This window comes from Ostrinia furnacalis, unplaced genomic scaffold, assembly GCF_004193835.3.
Source record: "Ostrinia furnacalis isolate ACB-3 unplaced genomic scaffold, ASM419383v2 OfSCF3663, whole genome shotgun sequence".
Classification (NCBI taxonomy): domain Eukaryota; kingdom Metazoa; phylum Arthropoda; class Insecta; order Lepidoptera; family Crambidae; genus Ostrinia; species Ostrinia furnacalis.
Window position 1 is genome coordinate 227495 of NW_021133902.1, and position 27704 is coordinate 255198.

The 27704-nt window shown below is 36.7% G+C and overlaps 1 protein-coding gene across 1 annotated transcript in view; it reads right to left on the reverse strand.

Annotated features, from left to right (window-relative positions):
• Positions 1–5117: 5117 nt before the first annotated feature.
• Positions 5118–27704, reverse strand: part of LOC114358092 (semaphorin-2A) — a 52477-nt gene continuing 29890 nt past the window's right edge. The window contains exons 2-14 of the mRNA XM_028311967.1: positions 16413–16500; positions 15779–15830; positions 15095–15265; positions 14722–14992; positions 14054–14284; positions 13640–13785; positions 12178–12293; positions 10478–10632; positions 8688–8868; positions 7663–7938; positions 6372–6506; positions 5866–5974; positions 5118–5422 (exon numbers count right to left, since the gene is read on the reverse strand). Coding sequence (XP_028167768.1) covers positions 5348–5422; positions 5866–5974; positions 6372–6506; positions 7663–7938; positions 8688–8868; positions 10478–10632; positions 12178–12293; positions 13640–13785; positions 14054–14284; positions 14722–14992; positions 15095–15265; positions 15779–15830; positions 16413–16500 — 2006 coding nt within the window. The 3' untranslated portion in view covers positions 5118–5347. The remainder of the gene's footprint in view (positions 5423–5865; positions 5975–6371; positions 6507–7662; positions 7939–8687; positions 8869–10477; positions 10633–12177; positions 12294–13639; positions 13786–14053; positions 14285–14721; positions 14993–15094; positions 15266–15778; positions 15831–16412; positions 16501–27704) is intronic.

The window sequence follows — 27704 nt, forward strand, 5'->3', positions numbered from 1 at the left end:
GGGAGTTATTAGAGTTCCACCTATCCCGGGGGACTACTCTTCAATGCGATTTCCGATTTTTCGATTCCATCTGTCACTCTCGCTAATGCCAGAATCTCGGCGTGGGCGAGAGAGAAAGCTGTAGCCGAAAATATAGATATCAACTTACGGGGTAACCTTCTGGCCAGGGAAGCCTGTCGAGTTAAATAGAGCGAGGGCAATCAATCTCTCGTGTGTACAATATTATTATTCCATTTGATATGGAATTTTCGCTAATATTAAGAATATATCGAAGAAAAGGTGGGAAATTACTTTCATTTTAGCTTTACTGATATAAATCATATCAAAGAAATAGTGGGCCGTTAAAAACATATTTCCAACTAATTTTTATGACTAGTTTTGCTCTAAAATTTTCTGAAGGACGAAAGTTCTCTTATCTATTGTATGAACATTTTCTTTTCTCTCGTAGATACGAACATTCTCTTATAGTTATATATTTTTGGTTTTAACCATTTTATTTAAATTTGCTTTTAATAAGCAATACCTAATACTTTATTAGGTAACATATTTCCTGAAAGTGAAAAACTAACGACCGGCGCATCAAGCTAAACTAGGTGGCATTTTAGGTAATACCACAGAATAATAATAAGTACTACGTACAGAAGTTTTACTTCGCGAAGGTATTTAAAAAAATGTATGCTCAATATCAATAACAATATGGTGTAATTCAGCCTGACTCAAGAGTCAAGCACCATTTTGTTGACAAACGTCAGTGATCGGCATGCGCCGAAGCTATAGGGCTGACTTCGGTAAAATGATGTGACGTGAGGTGCCAAACTGCGGAAAATGGCGGAGGAAATACATGATTTAGCATGAATTATCATGAATAATATTAACTACTTATTTACCTCTCAGTGTCTTGAGGCAACTTAAAAAAGTACATACTACGTTTTTATTGTTATTTAGGCAGTTAAATACTGCACAGTATTTAGTACACCATTATCTTTATTTTCTTCCATCATACACAAGAATACGCGTGCGTGAGTCAATGTTCGCTCGTATGTGAGGCCTTGTCGAATAGTATCCTGTAGGTGGGCCATCGTGCGTGTTTTGTTTTCGATGTAAACTCGCGGAGATGAACAGGCCTGGTAATACATACTTGTCTGATGCTTTGACTTGGCAACATTTTAGTTGATGAAGATAAACATGTTTAAAATGGTACTTAACTGTAAGGAAATAAGACACATTTTTTGTTCTTCGCCAACCCTTTTCCCTACTACTGTGAACAGAAATTCCGGTGTCTAGGTCAAATTTTTCCCGGTGGATATTGTATTTCGTTTCGTAGATCCTTAATGCTCTTTTAATGAACACCGTCATGCTTTAATTACAAATTAGCGCCCAGCATTCTGAAACAATTTACTCAAACACTAAATTTGGAGCAAAATTTATCTTCAAATTCCACTATAGTAATAATTAAAGAGTGCCGGCATTAGGTCAGCAATTAATATCAAAATGAGTTGAGTTAGGTTCAGCGGGGCATGCGGCGGATCTATTAATTTGGCCGTAAAGTGCTCAGACGCGCCATTATTCCCCACTAATTAAATTCTATGATGTTCGCCAATCTAAGACAGACGACTTTTACGATACTCGAATTACGGTTTCATTGACCGTAAAAAGATTCAAGAGCTTATTACTGCGAGACGATGAAAAGTGCATGTAATTGAGTGAAATTCGTAGTAAGTAGGATAAAACGACTCGGGTGACCGTTAATTTTGTTAATGGATACTAAAGAAGTTTAGATTTTATTTTCGGATTATAGTATTAAAGCTATGGGGTACCGGCAAGCTTTAAACAATTCTATGAATGTATAAAACGGAATGTTAATTTGTTTTTAATTTTTTATCTCAGATTTGGCGGCACTTAGTTCGAGCTGGTTTTAATGTAAGGTGTGAAAGTTTAGACGAAAGTACAGTCTAATTTTTTAGAAATCAGCAGAAATGTCATCAAATATGGCCAACTGACATAAAAATATTTTTAGTCTGTGAACTAGTGATGCGACAAAACCTCTCGTTAATCGCGAAGTGAAATGTTGTAGTACTTGCGTATCATCGCCGGGTGATCGTGAAAATACTAAAAATATGCAACAAAGTCGCAACATTGAATGTGAACTGATTATGAAATTTTCGAGAACAGGAAACAAACTGTATGCACAGATGTAATCAAAAAGCACACTGGACAGTAAAACAATCATCTGTGAGTAAAACAATCAATGATATCCGTAAAGTTATTAAACTTCTGTTGCTTGCTGTTGCTTGCTGCGTGATTGGTGGATTTTGACATATCTGTCAATGTCATGTCAAAAATAACCAATCATGCAGCATTTGGACCTCACGTCTACGTATTGCCATCTGGCGGATTTTTCAATCGCGAAAACCCTCATTGAAAGAAGTTTTTTATTTTCTTAAAAATAAACAATGGAACAATACGTAAGCATAATTGCATAAAAAAGTAAAATAATTTCGTTTAAATAAAACCGACTAAAAATTAAACTGACTCCGAAAAAGTAAACACTAAAAGTAGAAAAATAAATTTACGTTATCTCCAATATTGTCGAAGTTATCGCTGGAAAACTAAGCAAAGTATCGTATATTTTTTATTTAAAATTAATCAGTAATCGGAATAAGTGAATACTTAAAATAATATCGATTAAATTTACAGATTATTGTCTATGACTCACAGGTTACGGCACTGATGTGTCAGAGACAAGTCATAGACAATATGGAGATAACACATGATTTTAAACGTCAAGTCAATTTGACAATGTCACAAATTTTCATCGTCCACGTATTTTGCTAAAATAATTTGTTTCAAAGATTGATTTCAAACTTGTATAAACGTGAAAATAAAGTTGGTTTCATGGGCTTGTTAAATAGTGTGTATGATATTATGAACACGTAAGTGATTATGGTGTAATTGTGTATGAAAGTGTTTGTTTACATCTCTGCTGGATTCTAAAAAATCAAGGTATAGGTGACCATTAACACACAAAAATAGTTCTAAAATAATTTATTTTCGTTTTCCTTTTATAAAACAATCGCTTATAATATCATAGCTTAGTCATTTATTTTTTACAGTAAACATAATAGCGATCTTTCTACCAAAAAACTGTTATTTACAGTATTTTATACAATAACATTTTTTCACTAACAAAACGAATCTTCCATTTGTGGTAGATGCAAAAATTATCATATTTTGTATTAATTAATGTGAATGTGAATGTAACTTGAATACCTCATCGAATTAAAATATTTTTCACACTGACGCTTACAATTCCAAATGCATACTTTTAGGTAACAATTTAACGTACCTATTAATTAATGTGAATGCGCATTAATTTAATAAGTAGGAAGATTTAAGTTGGTAATATATGTAAATTAAAATTTGTGCTTTATAACCTGTCTTAATTTGAGAAATAATGAAATAAATAGAACGTTTGCTTATTAATCTAGTATGAAATCTTAATTTAAGTAATGTACTAGCTAATCTCTGCAAGTTTTAATACTGGCAACTTTTTTTTCAGTGGAACATTATTGCTTCATTTACGCATGATTTGTTAACATTCTATAATGAATTACATAAACTCTACTGGTTTTTACATTGTACACAAAAATAGTCCTTATCTAATATTAATTAATTCATTTAAATAGGTTTCTATCGTATCGTAAGCATGCTTCACAAGGCACTATTCTAGCGAGATTTAATAAACTCAATACGTGAACAACATAACTACTATTAAATTCGGTTTCAGAGTCCGAAATCGGGCCTAAAATTACATTTTACGGCAGTAACTCAATAACAATCGACTTTTGTAATGAAACTATGTAATCAATAATGAAACTTATGTGAAACTGTGGTCGAACATGACTTCAGTGGTCACCGAATAACAAAACTTATTCTTATAAATGCTATTAAGTCTATGCGTCAACGCTTCATTTCGTACATTATGTATAAGCTTTTATTAGGTACACATACGCTTAGGTCTAAATTGGCGTTCATATTGCTCATTATTTTACCTATAACTCTCTGACGAGACTAGCTTTATAAAATTTATTCAATTTTAAATGAACCTATACATACAATTAGTCCAATTCATCTTGCATTTAAATGTACATATCGAGCTCTTAATTAAAAATAAAATGTCTTCTTATTGAAACACTTATGCCTTCGCACATCAATTTTTAACAAAATGAAACGCTACTTTATTATTTTTGTATTTTACAATGGCATTATTCCAACGGGAACTGATATCACAGCATTTTGTATTGATGGAATCTTACCCTCATAATTTTGAAACAACGTGTTTAGTGAAATATTTACATTACAATCCAAGTGACGAGCGTAAGCCCCATTTTGATTGATTAATCAGTGTTCGGGAAAAGTTTCGTCGGAAAGTTCACGGCTTACAATAATATTACTCAGTCGCTTTCTTCATCAATACTTTAACATTAACTTCGCCGACACGAACCATACGATATTATTCCACACGATCTGCGCGCAAACAAAAGGAACTTGTAACCAAAGTTGAGCAGAAGTCAGTGATCCATCAAGCGCGCCGCCCGGAACGAGCAACAAATCTATTCTAACAGATCATCCCTTCACTACATTATCGTCCCCTTTCAATGCTTCCCTTACTAGTCATTCTCGATGCTACGAATGAGTCAATTTGTAACAACTTTTTACAGAAAATCAACTCTGATCTCGACGAATTTATAGAATGCCTCTTCAGTTTAATGAATAAAATCTCTCAATATAGCTTTTCAGTCTATTTTAAGTCTTAAACTGCCGAGAAACTAGTTGCTTGATTCAGTTATAAATCATAGAAAATCTGTGATCCACGTGGTATAAAAATGAATGACTCATTGATGCATACTCTGTCAGTGTCATCCCAACTAATATTATAAATGCGAAAGTAACTCTGTCTGTCTGTCTGTCTGTTACGCTTTCCCGCTTAAACCTCGCAACCGATTTTGATGAAATTTGGCATAGAGATAGTTTGAGTCCCGGGAAAGAACATAGGATAGTTTTTATCCCGGTTTTTGAAACAGGGACGCGCGCGATAAAGTTTTTCTGTGACAGACAAAATTCCACGCGGGCGAAGCCGCGGGCGGAAAGCTAGTCACCCATAAATGTAGAAGCATTGCATTTTGCCTTCTATAACAATCTACGAAAACGCATTTCCAAGCCTTGTATTTGCTGATTGCAGATAAGTGAGTGGCATAGTCTGGCGATAGGGGCATCTGTCATCCTGGTTGGGGCGCATCGGCTAGTTCACGTCGGCGTAATCGTTCATTAATCACTAGAGGGCCTATCACCGCAGCGACGCGACGATCTCGTTCGCCATGCTGTTTTGCTGGCTCGATGCGTTCAGGTTTTTGGAGCATTGCTGGAAATTGCGAAACTCGTTAGTGACCAATACCTACCGTTTTTGTTGCGTGTCCACATTTGCAAGGGGATAGCTAATAAATCATCTAGTACAATTAATCACGACTCCAGTACACGGTCCGCATTTCGGTCTGGATTTAATAAAACTTACCAACGGCTCGTCAATAAACAAAGAACTCATCAAATATGCAGTTTACGGAACCGTGGTAGTTAATTTAAGCGATAAGGCTCAATTGGTTGCAAATTAAATGGATTTCACATTGACCTTTTGCAAATTGAAATTCCGTAGCTACTTTCGTTTGCTATTTTCATTAATTTAATGCAGTTAAAAGTACCATCATATTAATGGTGCTTTATTAATTGCAAAAATACATAGCATATGAATAAAGGCTTCAACATCAATAATACAAAGCAACGGAAAGGTTGGGCGTGTGTGGAGCTTACCATTTGTCTAGACTCCCAAGCTTTCATCGCGCTTTTGTATTTTTCAAACTCGTGACACCAATCCGAATACACTTGCTTGTACTCTTGTGTTTTGCTGGGCTGTGTACATCTGTGTGGGAAGAAATGTTTAAGCTGAAGTTATATTCGAAAAAACTGACACATTCTGAAAACGTAGTTAAGGCTCTTAATGGATTTCATGACGAAATAGTAGAACCAATAACTCTAAACGTCTAACAACTAACAACTTTTATTTTCCTATGTTGCTACGACGTAGAGCTCGTAGCGTCGTAGCATAGTTATTAGTTACGCTTCTATGTAGACGTTTGACGTTAATTGCTAAATGCAATGGAGTGATTATTATAAAATTATTAAACATAGCATCGTTACAAGTGACCCCTATGGTAACATAACAGGAATTTTGTTTTCATAGGGGTGACTTAAAAATTAGGGATTGATGGTGAAAACGGGCATCAGTCTATGTAGAGAAAGAGCTACTTCTTATTTACCTGTGGACATCGATGTCCAGATTGTAGGAGGCGGTGAGCGTGGGCCCGTAATAGCACTCGTAGCGCCCGCGGTCGGCGTCCGTCACCGACAGAAGCACCAGCCCGCGCTCCGAAGTCTGGAGCACACGCTCCCAGCTGCGAGGTAATAAACTCATAAAACTAATTTATTTTTGCGAATAGGCTTTTAATTAAAAAGCACTTTTATACGTTCCCGTATTAACCCTACCACTGTGTGTGTATAAATGGGCCAGCGCTGAGAAGAAACAGCGCAAAAAACTCAGTCACTATTGTCAGGACTCAAAAAAAGAGGAGGTTCTATGTTCCACCGTACCGTATGTTTCTTTAACTTTCATACAACTAATACTGGTAGATAAATTAATTAGGCCTAATCATTCCAAAACTTCGTCGACTCCCAAAGAGCAACAATACTTCTTCGCCCTCTTAAATATAGTTTTCATTATTTTTACCGATCGTAGGTAGATACAGTCCCAGTCCTGCAAACTACACTAATAATAAGGGGTAGTTATTGGACTGCACGCGATTTACACTCAGTAATTATTGGATTCCAAGAAGATAACATTTGATTCTCATAATTTAGTTTTCAAGTTTTAAAGACCTATATCTACTGTAAAACCTATTTAAAGTTAGACGCATCAAATCATTGAATAACAAATAAACTACGCCTATTACATGTAAACAGTGGTTGATGCGCGTGTGACACGAAACACATTTAGCAGGATTTATAAGTGAGAAGCATTCTACTATTTTTTGATAAAATGCGTCAAGAAATGCGCAATTCAGGTAAATAATGGTTGTGTATTTCATTTCACGTGGCAAACGCGACCCTTCGGGTTTAGGGGAACAATTTATGAGTGATATATTTTCAATTATACGCTTCGTTAAACTTCGTATAAAGTATTTGATCCAGAGCCCTTTAATTTATGAAAATGTAGACATGGCTACTTACTCATTAACCAACGGGAATTAGAAACTGAATATCGAACTGTTACTTTGTATAGGAACCATGTTTGTTTACATATTTTTTTTTTACTTATAATATAAAAGCAACGCATGTATGCTTTTACTAGAATTACCATTATCTCCTAGAGAAATCGCTATACAAAGACTAACAAAGCATTTTAATTAGTATAATTAATACTATTGTCTATACGACCCTAGGTCCTATAATATGACCTAAATAAAATATAGTGTAGAGTAAAGCTCAAAAGTATACCTGTAAAGAATCTCAACAAAAAATAACAATTTACAAAGACAAAATCATTGTACTCACTTAAAATTAATCCTATATCGCCCTTTCTCTCTAGAGTGGTGGTACCAGACCACTACCTGGTCCTTCAAGGCCTCTGGTGTCTTGACGAAGGCAGCCAGGTGGACACTTTGTCCATAACCAGCCCTCACAGTCCGGAGGGGGGCGGAGGCCTCGCAGATAGAAGGCGTGGAGTTGGTGGCGTCGTGGAGGAGGCCTGGCGCGTAGGGCCGGCAAAGGCCTGCCTCTTTGTCCCAACCGCAGTAAGGGTCGAGGACGCAGCGTACACAGCTGTCATACCTATTGAAAATGTAAGGATTTTAATGTAAAGGATGTGTTTGACTGAAAGTGGTAAAAGTGCTGGTGTCTCGCAATATTATTGCCATTTGGACTGAACTTTACACCATTTTTAGCTCTCGTAAACGGTCAACCTGTGTTACGAGAGGAGCCTGAGCTCCTCCTCAAAAACGAGTTAAGAAAGAAATCCAAAATTGACTCGCGCTGATCATAACTTCACGAGAGTCATTCAGACCACTCGCAATTTGTTATGAGCATAGACGTGGCTTGATTGAGCTCGCCAACAGACTAACTTGCAGTGGAGAAATGGTGGCTGAATGAATCTGATGAACACAGGCAGGTGGAAGTCGGTGGCAGGTACAGGGGACGTAATGTGAGTTTACATCAAACGTAAGTTATTATTCGATTCGGTGCGTCAAAAAAATCTATGAGGATTTTAGTTCTTGATGTATCCGCTAGGGACGCTGTACAATCTGTAATACATTTAATGTCATTTTTGACTCACTCGATATCAATTGATGTAAACTCGCACTACGCCTCCAGAGCTTACATACCCGCTGATTACACTCCTTGTAAAGGTCAAATTAGGCTGAAAACTCACCGATGAGCCCAGACGCGCAGAGACAGATGCCGCAAACAGTAATCCGTAGCTAGATACAGCGCGTCGGGACAGCGCAAGCTTCACATGTTCTACTCCCTATACCTATCAGGTTACTGAAAGGATCTCGTGCAAAAGGACAAACTAGACTTACCGATGAGCGCAGACGCGCAAAGGCAACTGCCTCAGGCGGTAGTCGGTCGCAAGATAAAGCGCGTGCGCACGACGAGATAGCGCGAGCGCGCGCACGGGCTCCGAGCCGGCCGCGCGCCACACGTCAGCCACGCGCGACCCGCCGCCCGCCCACTGCACTATTTTGTACACTTCGCCCGCGCCTGGTGGAAACAGACGATTGAAAAACATAACCCTCCTTCTAGCACAGTCGGTTAAAAATAACAAGTCAACACCAATGACAGCTTATAAAAACACACCAGAGTTATGACATAAGTTGTTAAAACACGCACGTTAAAGAAATAAGATGATAGTGGTGGAAATCTTAACGACTGAACAATGTTCGAAACGATGGTTTAGTGTTTATTTTGTAAAAAAGTGAAACGTGCCGCGATATGAAGCGCAAAATGATTCAATTCTCTGGAATATATTGTGTAGACATAGCCTTATGTTCACAATTCCCCTCGCAAACAGATTAAATTAAAGTCTTAATTTTACGTTCAAAACGACAGTTTCCACAAGACCCAATGGCTCTCTAGAGAGCCGGCCACAATTGTTTAAAATAAAATAACTATTTTGTATTCGAAATTAGCAGATTTGAGAGGTTTGTGATTTTGAATTGTTCAATTTAAATTCAAATACCTCGATGTGGTATTAACATAACCCATTTATAGTTAGATTAGTCGACTTTGCAAAAGCAATACAAATTAATTCTGTTGTGAACATTTTGCTGAGAACTGTGTCGAAAGATGGGTACTTACTGGGAGCATTCGTATTGTAATATGGCTATGCGAAATTCGATGTTGACGATTACATTACAGTGGTGCCAGCTCAAAGTACCAACTGACCTAAAAGCATTCGCTTTTGTAACCTACTTACAGCTGCAATGTACAAAATTGTATCATTACAATTCGTGTTCACTGAAATGCTCGTCGGTAGCTGTGACATATCCACTGAAATAACCCTTAACCGCTTGAGTCCCAGACGACATTCATTAATGTCATAACAATTGATTACAACTGTCTACAGCATTTTTGCGCACGGGTTATGCATAGCTTATTTTTATTGCTTTATGACCTAGAAATAAGAATAACAACAAAAAATTGTTCTGAATTTGCTTTTATGTGTAAAAAATAGAAAAATTCATATCAATGAATGTATGAAACATGAACATAGAGATGATTCAATGTGTTGCCAAATATATTTTTTTCTTTCTTTCTTTCATTCTTTCTAATTATTAAAACATACCAAACATCCATTTAAGATTCATTCTCACAAGAGAAAATTTAAAGTAGAGTCCAAATTTTTATTAAAAATGAAAAGTTCTAATTTCCTGTTATGTTCCATAGAAGATTTTTCGCATAAAAATCTAACCCTATCATGCTTTCAGTATACTGGCCTTGGTAACGTCGTCTCTCAAATCTTATTATATTTTGATGAAAGCGTGCCCCTTGTTCTTGCGAATAAGCCTCCATAATTATTTATAAATATATCCCAATGAGAATGGGACGTGCATCTTTAGAGACATTCTACTATGAAGATGGAAAATTCAAATCGCTATAACTTCTTAAAAAGCAAATATATTCGATTTGTAATCGCACTTTTTTGTATAAATTTCCTTATATAGTAATCAGAATATAATAAGTAAAATCCATGCGCAAAAAAAAATTTTTTTTTGTTGACCGGTGTTATCTATTGTGTCTAGATTCGCGAGCCTTGAAGGATTAAATGTGCAGGGATTAAAAGTTCTTAGTTCTTTTTAGTATCACTTACTGGTGCCGGCATAAAACACGGTGTAGGTTATGTCGTCCCCAAGCATGTCGACAAACTGTCGATCTACCACCAGGGTGGTTAACACTAGGTCCCTCTTGTAGAAGGCTGGCGCATCTCCTTCGTGTCTCACGGCGGAGTCCATCAACGGGTGAGACCTGATGACAATAAAGCACTTGAGCAACTTTTACCCTTAAATGAGTGGTGACTGAATTTTTTGCCACCATATTTTGGTCTTTATTGGTATGTAACAAAGCTCTAAACCAATGAAAAATGTATTTTCCCTTTTCTCTATAAGCTGCGTAAAAGGCTAAAGGTGTTTTAATTTGTAATTTCCCACTATCAAATCTTTCGATCATCTTTTGTTGAGCTTCTCGGGTACCACGAAATTATATTGTCATTAACTTAGTAAAAAGGCTTTCACAAGATACTACATGATTAACTAAAAGATAAAAAAATACATTTTAATTGCCTGTCCGAACATCTTTTAACCTTTTAAAGTTTCTGATAACTTTCTTGCGTTTATTTTTCTGAGAAGATGGCCACATATTGTTACGACACAACTATTGTGTTTTGAAATGTGTGTGACCTTTAACAGTACCTAGCTACCTACTACATTAGACTGTCCCTTGCTTAAAAAACTTTTGAAGTCATAGTAAAAGTTTCAAGTGATACCGGTTTATCCACTATATCTGTATTAAAAAGTTAGAATTCGACATTCTGAAGTTTCAAGTAGTGTCTAAATTCGGGATTAGATAAATCTTACCAATTTGCCTAAACTAAGCAGAACCGTGAGAGGCACGATTCAGTAATGGATTTCACCGCATCATCAAGTAGTGCGCAACTACGACCCAATTAGAGGCACGCGTCACAACAAGAAATTACCTGAGGCAAGGTTTCTGCGACAAAATTTTAGGTATCACTGGTAAGTACGAATTACGAAGACAGCCAATCAAGCTGAATAGTATGCCAATTTATGTAACAGTGACAGCACATCAGACAAGTACAAATAAAATGTAATTGTTATAGCCGTCTTATCTGGTGGTCGCGTTTCGTGGAATGCCAAATACCTGCCTTGTTTTGCATAAAAATAAAAAAAAACTACACTATTACTCAATAAAGAATTAGCAGATAAAGCTGATTAAGTAAGCAAAATAATTATGTAAGCCGATATATGGAAGGTCGTTGCAAGGAGCAACGAGTACTTTGAGAAAATTATGGAAAACCAAAAAGGTTGGATGAAACATTTTAATAACTGAGTATAGTACGTGAACTAAGTAGCTGTTAAAAGTTACTATTTTAGTAAAAAAAAACAGCCGTGATACGATTTCACAAGTGACGTATGGAAGGGATTTTTTTTAAAAGATTATTTAGTAACTAGCAGCCGTCCACGACTTCGTACGCCTGGATCCCGTTTTACCCCCTTATGGGTGGAGTTTCGTAAAATCCCGTCTTAGTGAACACCTACGTTCTAAAAGGAACCCGCATGCAAAATTTGAGACACCTAGCACTTGTAGTTTCCGAGATTTCGTGATGAGTGAGTGAGTCAGTGACCTTTCGCTTTCATAGATATAGATTTGTTTTTACACAAATTACTTATAGTCCCGTTATAGCCCCTCTTACTAAGATAAATAATGCTTGGTATCACGAACGAGCGTCAGTCACGTAGTGTTAACCAACTGAAATCAATTCAAACAACATACCTGATGAAGTTGAGCACGTTGTCTGGCAGCGCTTCGGTGTTGTTGACGCACGTGCCGGGCCGCGGCTCGGGCACGCGCGCGCGCAGCACCGGCAGCCATGCGGAACTTGACGTCGCCTGTCAATACATCTATATTATAGGGCACTTGACATACTAAAGCCTGGTCCGTGAGCACGTAGAATCCCGTCCAATGACCCCAAGCTACCCATCCTTATCGCTCGCGCGAAATTATATTGCTGTCGCGACTGTGCGACGCGCGCCCGCGGTGAGTGTGCGAGCGCGACAGCAACATAATTACGTGCGAGCGACAAGGATGGGCAGCTTGGGGTCATTGGACGGGATTCTACGTGCTCACGGACCAGGCTTTAGTCAGTTGACATTTTAAGTATGAGCTGTTAAAAAGCGACTCTACCTTTGATTTTGTGTGGCAAGGAGGATTATGACGTCACCAATTGAGTGAGAGCAAACTTGAGTGACTATTTACTCAATTTTCAGGGTTGCCTTAAAGTGTTTTTAAAGAAATTTGACCTGGAATTATTGGTAAATGACACAAAAAAAGGACAAAATATTGCCACTCTACCAAAGAAATAAAGGACTTTTTCTTATCCTTATACCTAATTAGACTTACTTCATCTTCATATAAGCATAAAACATTAATTAGTAATATACAACACCTAAACATAATTTGCTCGACAAATAATCTTTAAAATGTAGTAACAAATATCTTGCTTTGCATGAAATAGAAACGTAATATTTATAAATGGCAAAATTGCCGGCAAACAAAGCGCTTGTTACTAATTCTCACTAAACTATTACGTTACTCTCAAAAAAGTTACTATTCCCAGCTATTTCATCCATTGCTGTAGAAGCACTAACTCATTGCGTTCTTGAATCCATTACTCCGGTAATGAAGCAATATAATTATTTAATGCACGCCAGCTGACCCAATTTCTTGGAAAATGCACTGAAATTGTTTCACTGAAGAATTCAGACTAGCATCGCAATAAACAATATTACTAATGCTAGAGTAAGAGACGTAATATTTTCATGGCTTTGCCTTATCAAAAACACTAGCTTATTACGGTTACTTGCAGAAATTCGGTAGCCTTGAGATTTGCGACATGCAAATTATTGATAAAAGTGCCCTGAATAATTGTTAAAAAACATTTTGTTCCCGGAATTTACCAGTTTGGTATTTGATTGTAGTATTTCAGGCTTGAATTATATTAGTCTAATTGAAAGAAATAAAAATGAGATTCCGTGCGTCAGAGGACATTAAGCTGTCGAACTGGTTAAATCATGTTAAAACATTCAGGAAAACTACATAAATCAAATGCAATTATTTTCACAGTAACCCAGACATTCTGCTAGAAACGTCTAAGTATGATTCATTAGGGTTGTAGTGACAGACAACCCACAGGATTGAAAATAATAAGACTTGAGCTTGGTATACATATACTGACCTGTTCTTTAAAGCGTCCGCTGAAGGCTTCTTGTATGTCATCCATGGTGTACGTGCATATAGCAGAGCCCACTAGTCCGTCGCTGGCGCCCGTCGTAAATGCCGCATAAAACTTAGTCGGATCCCCCGGCATTTGGTACACGCTCTCTGTACCAAAAATTCAAAAATAAGAACCTTCTAAAAATCAAAAAGTACCTATTTTGTATCTGAAACATGAATGGGCAAAAGTTAGACATTGAAGTAATTATACCGACATTGTTCGCCGACAATGGTTTTATCTTAATTAGCACCCAACTTTTTTATAAGTAATTATGTTCATTAGGATCTCTTTCGTCCGTTGTCTTATGTTTTTTATTCTAAGTAACTTAAAACAGCATTGACTTAATTAGTTGAATAATATCATAAATGTGCTTACGTATTTCGTCGAAATAGAAAGGAAATTCTCCTGGAATGCTGCAGTTAAGTCTGGCTTTAAGATAGGTGGCCCAGTTCTGGCTAAGTATGTGTTTGCCGCCGGTATCGTGCTTGCAGACCCTGGCCACTCTAGAATACACTGCTTTGCCACAGTTCATAAACTCCACTGCCGTTTCTCGAAAGAAGAACAAAACATACTCCCCGACATCAAATGACCCGACAAAGTTGGTTTCTGTAACAAAGAGGACCGTTTTAACGCTGTGAAATTAAAAATATCGTACAAAATTAAAACACTACTGTGTAAAGAAAATACAAGCTTTCTAACTAGAAACTGTTTATAAAGCATGTAGCTGGTTGTTTTAGAATACTTTACTTGCGAACAACTGTGGGTGGCAAAACTAAAAATAACATAATAAAACTCTCCTAATAGTTAGACTAATAGGATTTTTTAAAGCAATGACAAAATCGAGTCACTTTAAAACGTAACATACCTACATCATAACGATTATAGTAGTGATAAATATAATATCAATACAATCGCAGTGGACATGAGTCTATCTATATTGTGTTTCGTTTAAAAATAATAGATTCTAAGTCATGAAGTATTCATAGATAACAAAATAGTTACAACATTGAACTTCTTAAGTTTAATAAAATAAAAATACTTACTATCGAGCCACTTTGAGTCATATTTCAGTGTTCTTTTAAAGTTAAACTTTTTCTGTCCTGTTCTGAAGTCAAACAGGTCATTTCTAAATATGACTGGGTCGGCTTTTGTAAACTCCGCGTTGGTCCCGGCGTAGATGGCTGGTAGTCCTCCAGGGTTGCCTTCTGTGACCCAAACTGCTGTGCTGTTGTCTGCTGGGTCGTATGGACACTTTGCGACGCCTAGGCCCACGCCTGGGATGTATTCGTGGCGTGGCAGATGTGTTAAGTTTAACTGAAACATTATGATCTATGTAAATCCTTGTACTTCTAGCACTTAAATGACTCCCATTTTCTCTTATTCATGTAACAAGCTTTCTGTAGCGTTAATACTCACATAGACCACCCAGTCCTTTGGGCTGTGCGCGTTGGTACCGCAGATGTAGAGCCGCTCGCCGTCTCCAATAGGCTGAAGCACGCGGATGTGATTCCGACATTCAAACGGCTCGGATTTGCCTTTACTCACGCACCGAGCCACGTTACTAGCTTCTAGTAGCAATGCGTCCCTCTACAAACAATAGCGATATAAATAAAAGTAGCTACTAAGTTTAAATTCACGTATTTGCACTCATATGAAGTCATCAAAATTCATTACTTAGACAAGACACAAAGTCTCATTAACTTAAAAACCTCCAACGACCAAAGTGGATGCATCATAACGAAGGCTATTTAGCGTACCTACTCTGTTATGTTAACGGATTACTCAAACATTTTTAATTTCTTATTTTTCTTTCAGCACAAAAGTGAAGTGAAATTTGCAAGTATAAAGTGCAGCGCTTACATAAGAGTTTTGCCTTTCAAAGGTTATGACACTTAGGTGTGGAAATGTAGGAAAGCCTTATGTGTGGGGAGCATTAAAATTGTGTAGTACCGGAAAAGTGGCTTTTCAGAACTTTCGTTCTTAACGACCACGAGAAAACATTTCTTTTCAGCTTAGAAAGATATTTCTCAAGTTCATACGACCACCTTCCCAACTTAGGTCATTTTCGCGGTATTTTGCTAGCTTACAACGTGAACTTACCTCACAATGGGACTGACTAATATCGGTCATGTTCAGTTTGAACACTCGGTCCCTGCAACAAAAGTGTCCATGAGTTGCGCCCAAATAGTTTTCTGTTGAGCAATAGCGTGTGCTGTGAGAAAAAAGTTCTCGACTCGCATTTAAATTGTGGGGAATAAAAGAAGAGTGTACAAGAGTAAGTAGACAATCCGCGGTGGAATGGAACGAACGCCACTTTTTGTGGCGGAGGAGCATATGCGCTGAATGCGACCGTTCTATTTATTTTATTTGCTCAAGTCTCCGCTCAACGAGCCGTATAAATTACGCAGAATAGTCGGCCCATCTACATTATGCCACTTACTTAAATAATTTGTTCCCTACTTTTGTCTAGTTTGTAAATTGCCTTTAATGGAACTCTTAACGAAATTGGAAGAGTAATTAAATATTTGATTTTTTGGAAATTTAATTTCACTAATGAAAGCCTCCAGCGAAGTGGGATTTTCTCAAGGACTACTTAATAAAAATACAAGTGTTTTACTCCAGCTAAAACACTGAGTAAACAAAACGATAGTCATATTTTCAGGGAATACAAAAAAGCATCACTTTCACAATAAGATTTTTAGTCCCTAGCTGCTAAATAATGATTTATACTCACATAGCACCAACATATAATATATTTCTATCTTCGTTCATGTACAGAGTGCGGTAGAAGAGGTTGCCGCAAGAAAACTCTCGTATGTTATCTGGAACAAAAAGAAAGGTAATTGTAAAAAAGGAATCATTTTATGTGTAAAGTTGTTCCGAAGTTCGTACGTAGTAAATTTATAGAGCTATGTAAAGGTACACATAATGTTCAGTAGCAATCAGGAAGCGGTACAGCTAACAGCAGAATTCGTAGAGTATTCTAAACTTTATTTGTTATTCAACATCCATAAAAACATAGTGGTTATTATTTATTATTATTAAATTTTCATATTTAGAATTCTTTTTGAAATTAAAAAAGCGGAACTGCGGCAACGTTTCTCAGACAGCCATTATTTCCTTTTAAAACAAATGCGGCAATTTGGGCTGACTAATTATAACCGGCCGGAGTATAGGCAGCTATTGGCAGGTGGTCCTGCGCAGGCACGCAACTTGACGTGACCGCCGCCGCCCGCCTCATGGCGTTTTACACCAACCGCTACTTAAATATATTAAAACTGGATATATTTTAATGGCTGCTTACTGTATGGTAACTATCCGAAAATACCACTGGCGGTTTACTGCGAACGCCCACCATAACTAGTAAAACAGAGCTTTCTATTCTTATGTTTTAAGTCCTACACTATAAAAATGGCCAGCGTGAAATTACCAATTACAATGCCTAATTGGTCTTTAAATCACCAAAGTGACATTTTATTTTCAACATTACTACGGGTAAAATTTGTCACATGAACATAAAACAGGTCATTTGGCAAATAAATAATTTGGCGTGGCATCCACACTTGACCGGGCGCGTGTGTTTTGCTGCAACGTACGGGGCGGGTGAATACCGCAGCGATTACAGCGCTAATGAACTCATTGTTTGAATATCTAACGAACTGTGTACAACGATTTATACCTAACCGAGAGCGGGGCGCGTCATGCTCCTCTAATTAATAAGTCCCTGATTTATTAATTGCTAAATACCCCGAAGATAGCGTTGCTAAATTGCGCAATAAATTAATTTACACAAAATAGGCAATACGGGTGAATGCGGTTAAAATGTAAATCCAATACATAATAACGAGGTGAAGTATCGCGCGACGCCAGCACTGATGACCGCATTATGTAGATAGCATCGGCTGGTTAAATACCGCAACAAGTAAACTGCTGAACCCGATGTACAGTTTGCGTACGAATAAAGAGCCTATGATTACTGATTATATTATCCAAGCTTAAAATTATAGGCTTACGTATGTTCGTTCTGTATTAACATGGTAATTAACAAGAGCCCATTGAATACAAGTGAGCGTGTAACCTTTTATTTGTGTACTACAAAAGTAGGTTTCTTCTGTGCGGTAATCGATATGGTGACTCTACCTACTCATCAAACGCGAGTAATGCTGCTCTGATCATCTCTATGAATAAAGACCTGAATCTGAATTACATTATATTAAATTACCGAATTTAAAAGTAGGTACTCACTTACGTACTAGCTACGCACTACACACTCCAAATAAAATAAAACTAATGCCTACTACCACTGCACTAAAGACTACAAACAGAATAGAGCTGCGATACCGATTGAGAATGGCATGTCCGGCTCTAAAATTCAAGTGTACGCCTACAATACTCGTACGGCGCTGGATGCACATGGCAGATGTTCTGCATTTGCTCTTTTTGTACACAGCTTTTGGCTTTTCCCAAAATTAAAATTGCCACTCTAAAGGAAACGGTTCGACGATCCTACAAATTGCGACAACGCACTCGGGGCTATTTTAATAGTTGTTTCCTATGAATGTTTTAAGAAACAAATACAAACGTGAAATTATTTTTTAATATTTTACTGAATTTTCACGAAAAGCATCTCGGAATAGGTAAAGATAAAAAGCTTTTTTTTAATATGACGACTTTACTGAATTTTCACGAAAAGCATCTCGGAATAGGTATTTAATTTATGCCATGAACCATGAAAAGCTTTATTCATTATACGAACACACAGGTAAGTAATTTCATTTCATGTGTACAACCTTAATAGATTAATACAAATTTAAAGACAAAAACGAGTTTCCATAAACTTTCAGTTTAGTTGCTTATAGCCATCTTAAACGTGATATGACCCGAAGAAATATATATTTTTCTATTCAATTTGAGTATCGGATTCTAGTTTTCATACAAATGTTATGCACACGTTTCTCTTCCATGTTTCTTGTTGCTGGGACGACCCTGGTAGCTTTCATTTACCGGGTCACAGCGTTGCTAGTTGCAAAATCTTGAAATGGGCTCCTTTGCTATGTATTTTGCTTCGCTTTAGGTTAATGAGCAACTTAGCTAACAAAGGTTTTAAGCTTTTAAAATATTCTTCGATTTAATTAAGACATTTCGTTTTGGTAACGCAACTAAAAAACTAAAATGACGTACCTTATTTTATCTCTCACTGACATTGCATTAAATAATGCGACTTGTACGAGTACCGCATTAATTTTCCCAATTTACTTATTTAATTGAAAAATGTATTTTAGACATTTGTTAATTTTGGCCAACAAAAAACAAATGAAAATGGCGCGAAATAATTGGATACTTTTTAATGTCACCTTTGACAACGCACAAGCACAAGCCATACAAAGTTGAAAAAAAAAGTGTCACCTTTTTAATTAAAACCAAGTATGGGGCAACTAGCCAGCTACAAAATTATTAGCAACGATTTTTTTTTTATTTATACACATTATTAAAAATAGCTCTTTCCCAAGCCAACTTGTTTTGGTCTTTAAAGTCTGTGACTCAAATAGTACAAAAGACGATGGCGCTAACAAAACAATATAAAAAAGATTATAAAAGGGCTGAATATAGCCATGCCTTGTGCATTCCAAAAAGATAATGTATTCTCATACAAACTCGCACTCGGTAAGACAACAGATGTTCCAGTCAAACTTGCTTTCTTTGTTCTTGCGTGAGATAACTAGTTACACATTGGAAATATTCCGTTTGATACTTGTCTAATAATTTAAAAAGTATTTATAATATCAGTACACTGAATGACTCTAGATATATTTATGAGTCACGGTTATTTACATTACCTTTCGTTCTTAAATTCATTAAATTATTTTATATTTCATGACGAGCTTTGTACCACCTTTGTTCATCAAGAAAAATGTAGATTTTAAACTTCTTTGACCATCAAAGAAGTTTTCATATCGTTCCAGTAGTTTCGGAGCAAATTAAATAGGTACAAACTAACAATCAAGTCTTTTATAATATTAGACTAGATCATAAAGGGTCATTCCATAAAAATCTGTATATTTTCGACGTCATTTTGTCCGTAACTTTTTTAAGATGCTTTTGAATACTTTATTAGTGTAAATTATAGTTTATTAATTAATTATGTTATGTCTAAAAGGGCCAGTCACTTTACGCTTTATTTTAGGAGAAATTATAATTTTCAATATTTTCATACTACATTACTCCTATATGACTTCTAATAAAGTATAAAACTTATAACCTTATCATTTATAGATAAGTTAATATACATAATGTAGTTGTTTTGTTATTATCACTTTATAAAAAACATCATTCCCTAACTAGTAATTTAGTCCCAAGTGCCGTTTAAAGCTAGGGCCTGACGCTCTAGGGACTGACGATTTGGAGTAAAACTTAACACAAATGCAGATTAACTTTATATTATAAGATGCTTAATACGATGTGCCGAAAATAGCCAAAAAACCACACGTAAATACTAATTAAATTATATACAATTTCTTATTGTAATCAATAAAGCTACTCAACTAGGGACTGACGAAGGGACTGGATTAACACATTTTTCCGCAACAACTGGCACGTTTGCACTAATTCAAAAAACGGCTACCCCAAAGCCAGTATGGTCTGAGGATAACTTCGTATCGTACTTTAAACTCAACTAAATGTCATTCACTCTAAATACATATTAAAGCGCAAAATTATAAAATCAGTCCGTGGCGAGGGAATGACGCTAAAAGCTGTAGACTCTTTTTCAACTAAAGAAAATCAAATTATTGTTTATTGAATCCGCAAAATATTAATAGAATTTGGTGTAATATACATTTAAATAGATTATTCGTTAATTAAAACAAAGGATAAAGTTGATGTTTTTATAAATGTGGGTCCCAAAACACAAACTTTTGGAGTACGGACATGCCTAGGGAATGACGTTTTGGATCATTCAAAAGGAATTTAAGATGTTTTAAAATCAGTTTCAAAAAATATAAATGGGTGATGAATAAAGCACATTGCGAGCTGTTATTTAACAATTTTGGAATAAAATATTAACAAATATTTCATGTAAAATGTGGCGCGGACTAAGAGTTGACATATTTTTGTGGAATGACCCTAAATGAAATAGGCTGTAGGTAAAACATTGTTCACATTTCTAAAATTAGTTTTAATTTGGAAAGACAAAAATGTTTAATTAACTTCCCGTTTGTTCAATCCTATTATAATCAGCGTTTTCTGGAGATTATCTAGAACTGATGCTCAGCACGTAATATTTGATGAGATCCGCTGTTGGTTAGCGCCCTCCTAAACCAAAATTAAGTAAATCAGACGCCGGAGCCGTTGTTCAAATAATGTCGTATTTACAAAGAGCTCATACGAGTGTCGGCGACTTACAGAGAGAGTCCGTGTGTACTTAAAAAGAACAATTCTCCAGTAAACGCTTTACCGACGTTTGTGCGAGTCCCCTACCAGTGTGAAGCGGAGTTTTAAAAGATTCTGCAGGTTTAAGGTAAGGTGACTCGCACACTGTAAGCAATTAGGAAAGCAATTAGTAGTATTTGTTCAAGGCGCACCTCAGACCACTCACGCGTAAATCGTGCACCAGCTAAGATGTCCAATATTATTTTGAAGATCCTTGTAACGTGTGGAATATCATTTAAACTAATTTAAAGAATTTTTTTTTTATGTATTTAAGAACTTTGAAGGAATGAGGAAATTGCGTGTAGTTAAAATGCTTGGAGGAGTCTCTGGACAGATTTTGATAAAAAGTCATCTGCGTCTGTAGATGTTGATCAGTCAAGTTAGAAGGCTATAATCTCTGTAATGAAAATTAAATTATAACTTGACAATATCTGTGGTATGGGTCCGTTTCATAGTTTTTTTGTCAGGCGAGATGTACCGGCGGCGATACGCGCTCCTCGCGTAAATCTGCCGGCGCCGCCTACCGCGATACCATCGCCGGAACCACACTGGATACTTACTCCTTCTTTTTCCTTGTTCGAATTCTCACATTGATTTATTGGAACAGATAAAACATTTCCTTAATATTAGTTCAAAAGCATGGATTTCCTCGCAACTTTTATTTATTTAATTTTCAGACAGTGAGACCGTTACGGTTTATGTGACAAGAGTCTACGCATAAAGTTGAAACTAGGTAGGTATTAGATTAGTAATTAGATAAATCTAAAAGTCTCTAATCCTTCTCATCTATAGGTAAGTAATAACAGTAGGTTCCTTTTATGATTTAACCTAATGTTATGATTACACTTTACAAGTTTTATAGTGTGTAATGTGTAATTAATTATTATCATAAAGCACCTAATTAAAAGCTTAGAATTTTATTGAATAGAAGTTTTTATACGAGTAGTTACATATTAAAAAAAAATATTTAAAAATCGTACCTAACAGTATGGTAGATATAGTGTAAAAGCTCGTGGGCACTCTACTCTAGCGCCAAACATTAAATTCAATTCGGCCTATATTTTGTACATACACCAATTTCACAGGTGTCCTAAAATTCTAAAATATCACTTTTTTCGATACAAAACTGTGGGAAATTGAATTTTCCCGTGGCGGAGTCGGGCAGCAGTGCCCGCGGCGTTCATTACGTGGCCCGTTGTTTTTACACGGATTTCGGCTGTACAATTACGCGGTAAGGTGACGAGCGACGCCTCGCTTAATTCAATTGCCGACATTATGCCGCGCTGTAACTCATTTCGGGCGGGGCGATGCGGCTCAGCTTGCCAACACTTTGACGGCTGCCATTAAATTTGAGATGATTCTTGGTAAAGTTAGGCGAAATAGTGTTAAGCTTACTTGTCCAAGTTGTTAACAGGTGATGTAAAACCTTAATTATCGTAGATACTTAGCAGTTTTATAATTGAATACCTTGTACCTAACAATAATTTTATCCAAAGTTACGATTATATCTTCCGAGCATTGATATAACTTCCGAGCACTCTAGGAATGCAGTGCCGTGCAATTATTCTTACCAAATTTTATTTCTTATTAGTTACGGTTAGTTAGAGCCAATAAAAATGCATTCTTTAAATAAAACCTAATCTACTGTTCTAAAACAGTCTCTTTTATCTTTATTGTAATGCTCATGTCATGAACATGAATTTTAATGAAATCTGATGCGTAAGTCACCACAAACTAGCAAAGTGCACTTTATCTATTAAGAAGATGCCCGTGCTTTTCAACTAATAGAATTTTTAATCAAGTTGCTTGCGGCGGCGCCGCCGAGGCACGAGTACGCCAGATTAATGTAATTGGACGACGCCGTCACAAAGGCAAATTGTAAACCCCCTCTTTCATTATATGTATATGTCCGTAACGTGGCACCCAGACAATGTGTCGTATTTTTACTTTATTCTATCTGCGATGCGACCCGGCAACGTGAACTCTGGCACAATTTTATTTTCGTGAAAGGAACGCCGAGTGTTTGACTAACAAATGTTGGAATCGCAACAAAGCCGCGATTTGCATAACGTCATCTTCACTGCGGCTCCCGTTTGACCCGGAGCGGCGTGATGCCTGCGCCGAGCGTGACCGATACGCTCGCAGCCGCAGGTCAGAACGCCCCCTTAAATCGGCCGATTGCAGCGCAGTCGTTAGGAGAGCACGAAGTGTCGGGACAATTAAGTTGAAGCGGCGATTGTGAGCGGTGCCAAAGCGGATGTAGGTCAGCGGAGTGGACCAGCCGCGGAGGTGAAGGCGGATTCGGCGCCGATTGTGCCCGCGCCGGCCCGCGTGCCAACACCCGCAAAATTACTCGCGTCCCGCCAATTATCATGTAAACGCTCTTGCGAATAAAACACTCGCACGTAACACTACAGATAACATCCCGCATTCATTCGCACTAAATTCACGCAGTTTTTTACTTTTAACACGCCACAGCGGGACACTGAATGCGACGGCCGCTTTACATTTATACCCACTTTTGTACTTTAAGCCCCTTCACATTTTAGCTACCTAGTAGACCATTACTGGAACATAAAATCTTATCTATATGCTGGTTATAGATGCATCTTACGGAAGAAGTTGCCATTTGTCTAAATAAGTAGGGTAGATAAGGCGGTTTAGTGCACTCTGTAATATGTCCCGATGCACGATCTCCAAGGTTTTAATCCGCCTTTATATCGAAAAGCACTCTACACGTTGAGTGGCCTGCGCTGCGCTGGAGATATCACTTGTGTATTTGATTGTACACCAACAGAAGAATGAAAATCTTATGTTTATTAATTTTTGTTTGCATTTTGTGCACAACGAATGTTAATTTTACTTTTTGGTGGCATTATTGTTAGGTACTCGTGTCAAGAAAACTTAAATCGTAACCTTAATTAAATGTTTTTCCATAGTCCTTTCCCACACTATCCAACCATTTACAAGACTGCAAATAGGTTTTTTCTTAAAATAAGTGACATAGGAATCAAACTCATGACTCCTCGCTTAAGAAGTTATTGTCCACTGTAGCGCGCTCCTTAATGAATTAATTACGTAATTATAATTAATCCCGTTTTATCTGTAGCTTACATCGACCATAAAATGTGTTTATACGACACCAGGTAAAACTTACATAATATGGAGTAACGACTTTCATTCTTTGTCCTAGCTTACATGCAAGCATACATTATGGCGAAACTAGTTTGTAGAGCAAGATAAAAGCGAACATGCACGTTCAAGGGAAACTGTGCTCTGGGCGGTTGTGATAAGGGGTTTATACGTGTGAATAAGCTTCGTTTTTACCAGGCACTACGGTATTTTGGATAGTGTAAAATATGAGTGCGGCCGCCGTGAAATGAGCTTCGGGCTTCCTGTCACCCAGTATCTCGATGCACTTTTCTAAATTTAGATTTTAGATACCGCAGCCACTGCTGATCAGCGGACTCATAACCGTAACAGCTGCTCTCTGGTGGGGCAACATATAAACATGCTATAAACCTCGGTTTCTATAGCCATATTAAAACAATATATTGACGCTCTATTCCGACTCGCAAACTATATTCTTTAATAAACGACTTATAACAAGAATAAGTTAAATATTTAAGTGTAAAAAATGGGCTATTAAACTTATGGTGTGCTTTAAGTTTACGACCAATAAATCGTGCAATTATAAACTTAAAGTTAAATATTTCGTAATATTCGTCATAAAAATATTTTAAGGCAGTAAACTTAGGAGTTACATGAGAGAGGAGAGCTTACATGTAGTTATAATATGATTTATGGTAGGCATTAAGAATTAATCAATATTTTCTCAAAAATAATAGTATGTATCAGTTTAATATCAGTGACTAGAGATAGCAACTCTCTACATCGCACCAACGCAACGAGAAGTAAATTTTAAGTTAATGTAATCTATTTACCATGCAATAAGGACTGCTTAGCTGCTACTTGCTAGATAATTAGTGCATTTTTAACGTCTCATTTCCTTCCAAAAGCATGCAGCTGGTATTTCATGCAAGTAAACAAGCCGGGAGTGCATAGGGGCGCCGGCGCAGCCAGCCAAGCGTGGCGCTGATAGCCTTGGAGTAGGGTCGCGCCTGTCTGCAAATAATAATCCGCATGTGTGTCTTCGCCGCATCCTGAGAGGCGTGGTCTAAGGCAGAGGCGATAGCAGTTCACTGCCGCTAACAATAGGTAGGAAACCATCTAAAAATCATCCCAAGACACAACTTTAAGTAAAAACATTTCTAGAATCGCATTTTAATAGCACTTATAAGTATATTAAGCAGACATCATTGCGGCAACGAACAGCCGTTCCGAGACTCCGCTTTTTGGAAGTTTTGATCTGTCATTTACTTTTACTTTCCGCTATAAGCTTCTATTTTAAAAACATGCGACTTCATCTCAAAATAAACTAAGCACCTACAGAATGCGCCAAACCACATGGTGAAAAAGACCTTACTTTTACATTTACAACATTACACGCATGTTGCCTTGTTAGGAATAACTAATTGATGTTTACGCACCCAAGAAATTCTCGTATTCAACGTAATTACCGCCCACAACACGAGGATTAGATTGCCTTCACGCGAAACGGTGAAACAAAATATAATCTGTAATTGGTTTGAAAACAGGGTTCGAGGATATATATCAAGGGATATATATCTTGATATATATCGGATATATATCCGATATATATCAAGCCGGTTTTAATGATATATATCAACTTTTAAAATTTGTTACTGTATTTGTACTTTTTGACATAAGATTTTTATTTTTTTAGTTCATTTTGCCGTATTTCAAAGAAATTTTATGTTTTTGCTTTATTTCTCTGATTTTAAGTTTTAAAAACATTAAAAACATGTTTATGTAACACTTATGCAATAGTATTCAGGAATAATACAATAAAATAATAGTATGGCTTTCATACAAAATTGATATATATCAAAGTTGATATATATCCGATATATATCATAAATATCCGATATTTATAATAAATATCGGATATTTTCGAACCCTGTTTGAAAAGAAGCTACTTTGGTGGTTATTTAATAAGAACGTAAATCTCAACACAACAAAATTTTTGGAGCAACTTAATTTTATTTTATTTTATGGAAAAATTAAAAAAGGTTTATCCTGCTTGTTTCGTTTTATTTGTAAAATACTATCTACGTTCGTCAGGCCCCAGCGGATCAATTTGTTTTATAGGCCATCCTGTCTTTAAAGACAGCATTCTAGCAAACTCTCCAGGGGGCTGGCTTAATAATTTATGACCTTAGAGAAAATACTGGAGTTTGTTTCAAAATAAACATGTAACAATCTATAGATGTTGTATAGAGGAGACATGCCACCCGCTACGTGACTGAAAAAGTTACACTTTTTTGTCTCATAAAACAAAAGGATACTAATATGACAAAGGCATTGATTTACCAAATCGACCTTTCTTAGAGTTACTGATTTTATACATGCAATTTTTCTCTGATAGAGACGCGGTTTCTTTCTTTCAACAAATAATTTATTCATATTAGGTATCTATCAGAGGAATACATTATAAATAAAATATTAGGATTGGGAAATATGGACTGCTCACACACGCAGGGTTACACAAATTACTTCAATAAGCACGCATGATGTAGGACGGGGCGCCGCGAAACGGCGCAACTCCATCCGCCGCGGATGCGCTACTGAATACAAATTCACATGTACTCCAATTATAGGAAAACGATTTGGTACGAATATTCTTGGCAGACTTGCAAATTTCGTCTCGAATCAGCAAAATATATTTATTTTGTTCGGCGTCGGAATGGTCCCTCGATGAGTTCATGACTTTCATTTTCTTCGTACCTCGGACATCCCTGTAGACTCATTCCATTTAACCTTTTCAATTCTGATATTTAAGTACAAAATCGAAAATGTACCACCTAAATATATCACCTGGGCTTTATGACAAACGGGAAAACGGTTTGTCTGTCTAACCTTAAAATACGAAAATCTCCAGGATAATCTCGGATAAGCCGGGAAGAAAATATCTGCCCTATTACAATTTGTCAAATAAATTTCCTTTTAAACTTAATCCTGCAAATGCCAATGGGATTTCATATATTCCAAGTAGACGGTTGGTTAAAAAAAGAATTTGAAAGACGAAAAAATATATTTATTATTCATTCATTAGGTCAAAGGTGACATTTAGGTAATTCTAACGTTATGCCTAGGCAGTTATGCAGCATTGCGTCAGCAAAATTAATAACCTCTTGTACCCCGATTCTCGCAGTAGGTACGCAGGCAGAGAGCGTCAATTCCGCGGAAAGCTATTAGCCACATGCCACACGATTTAAGAACTTTGTTATCTCTTAGGAATGTCATCAGTTAATGTACTCGTAAGACTACTTTATAATAGTCGTTCCGAATAATTTAGTGCTAAGTTTATGCATAGGTTACTATACTACGTAACCAGTAGGTGGCTGTATCGAGCTGAAAGTTTGTTCTGAAATGAAATTAAGCTTTTAATCAAGAAACATGACCTAATTTGGATGTTATAATTTTACAGTAAAAAATTTAGAACCTTAAGTTTTGT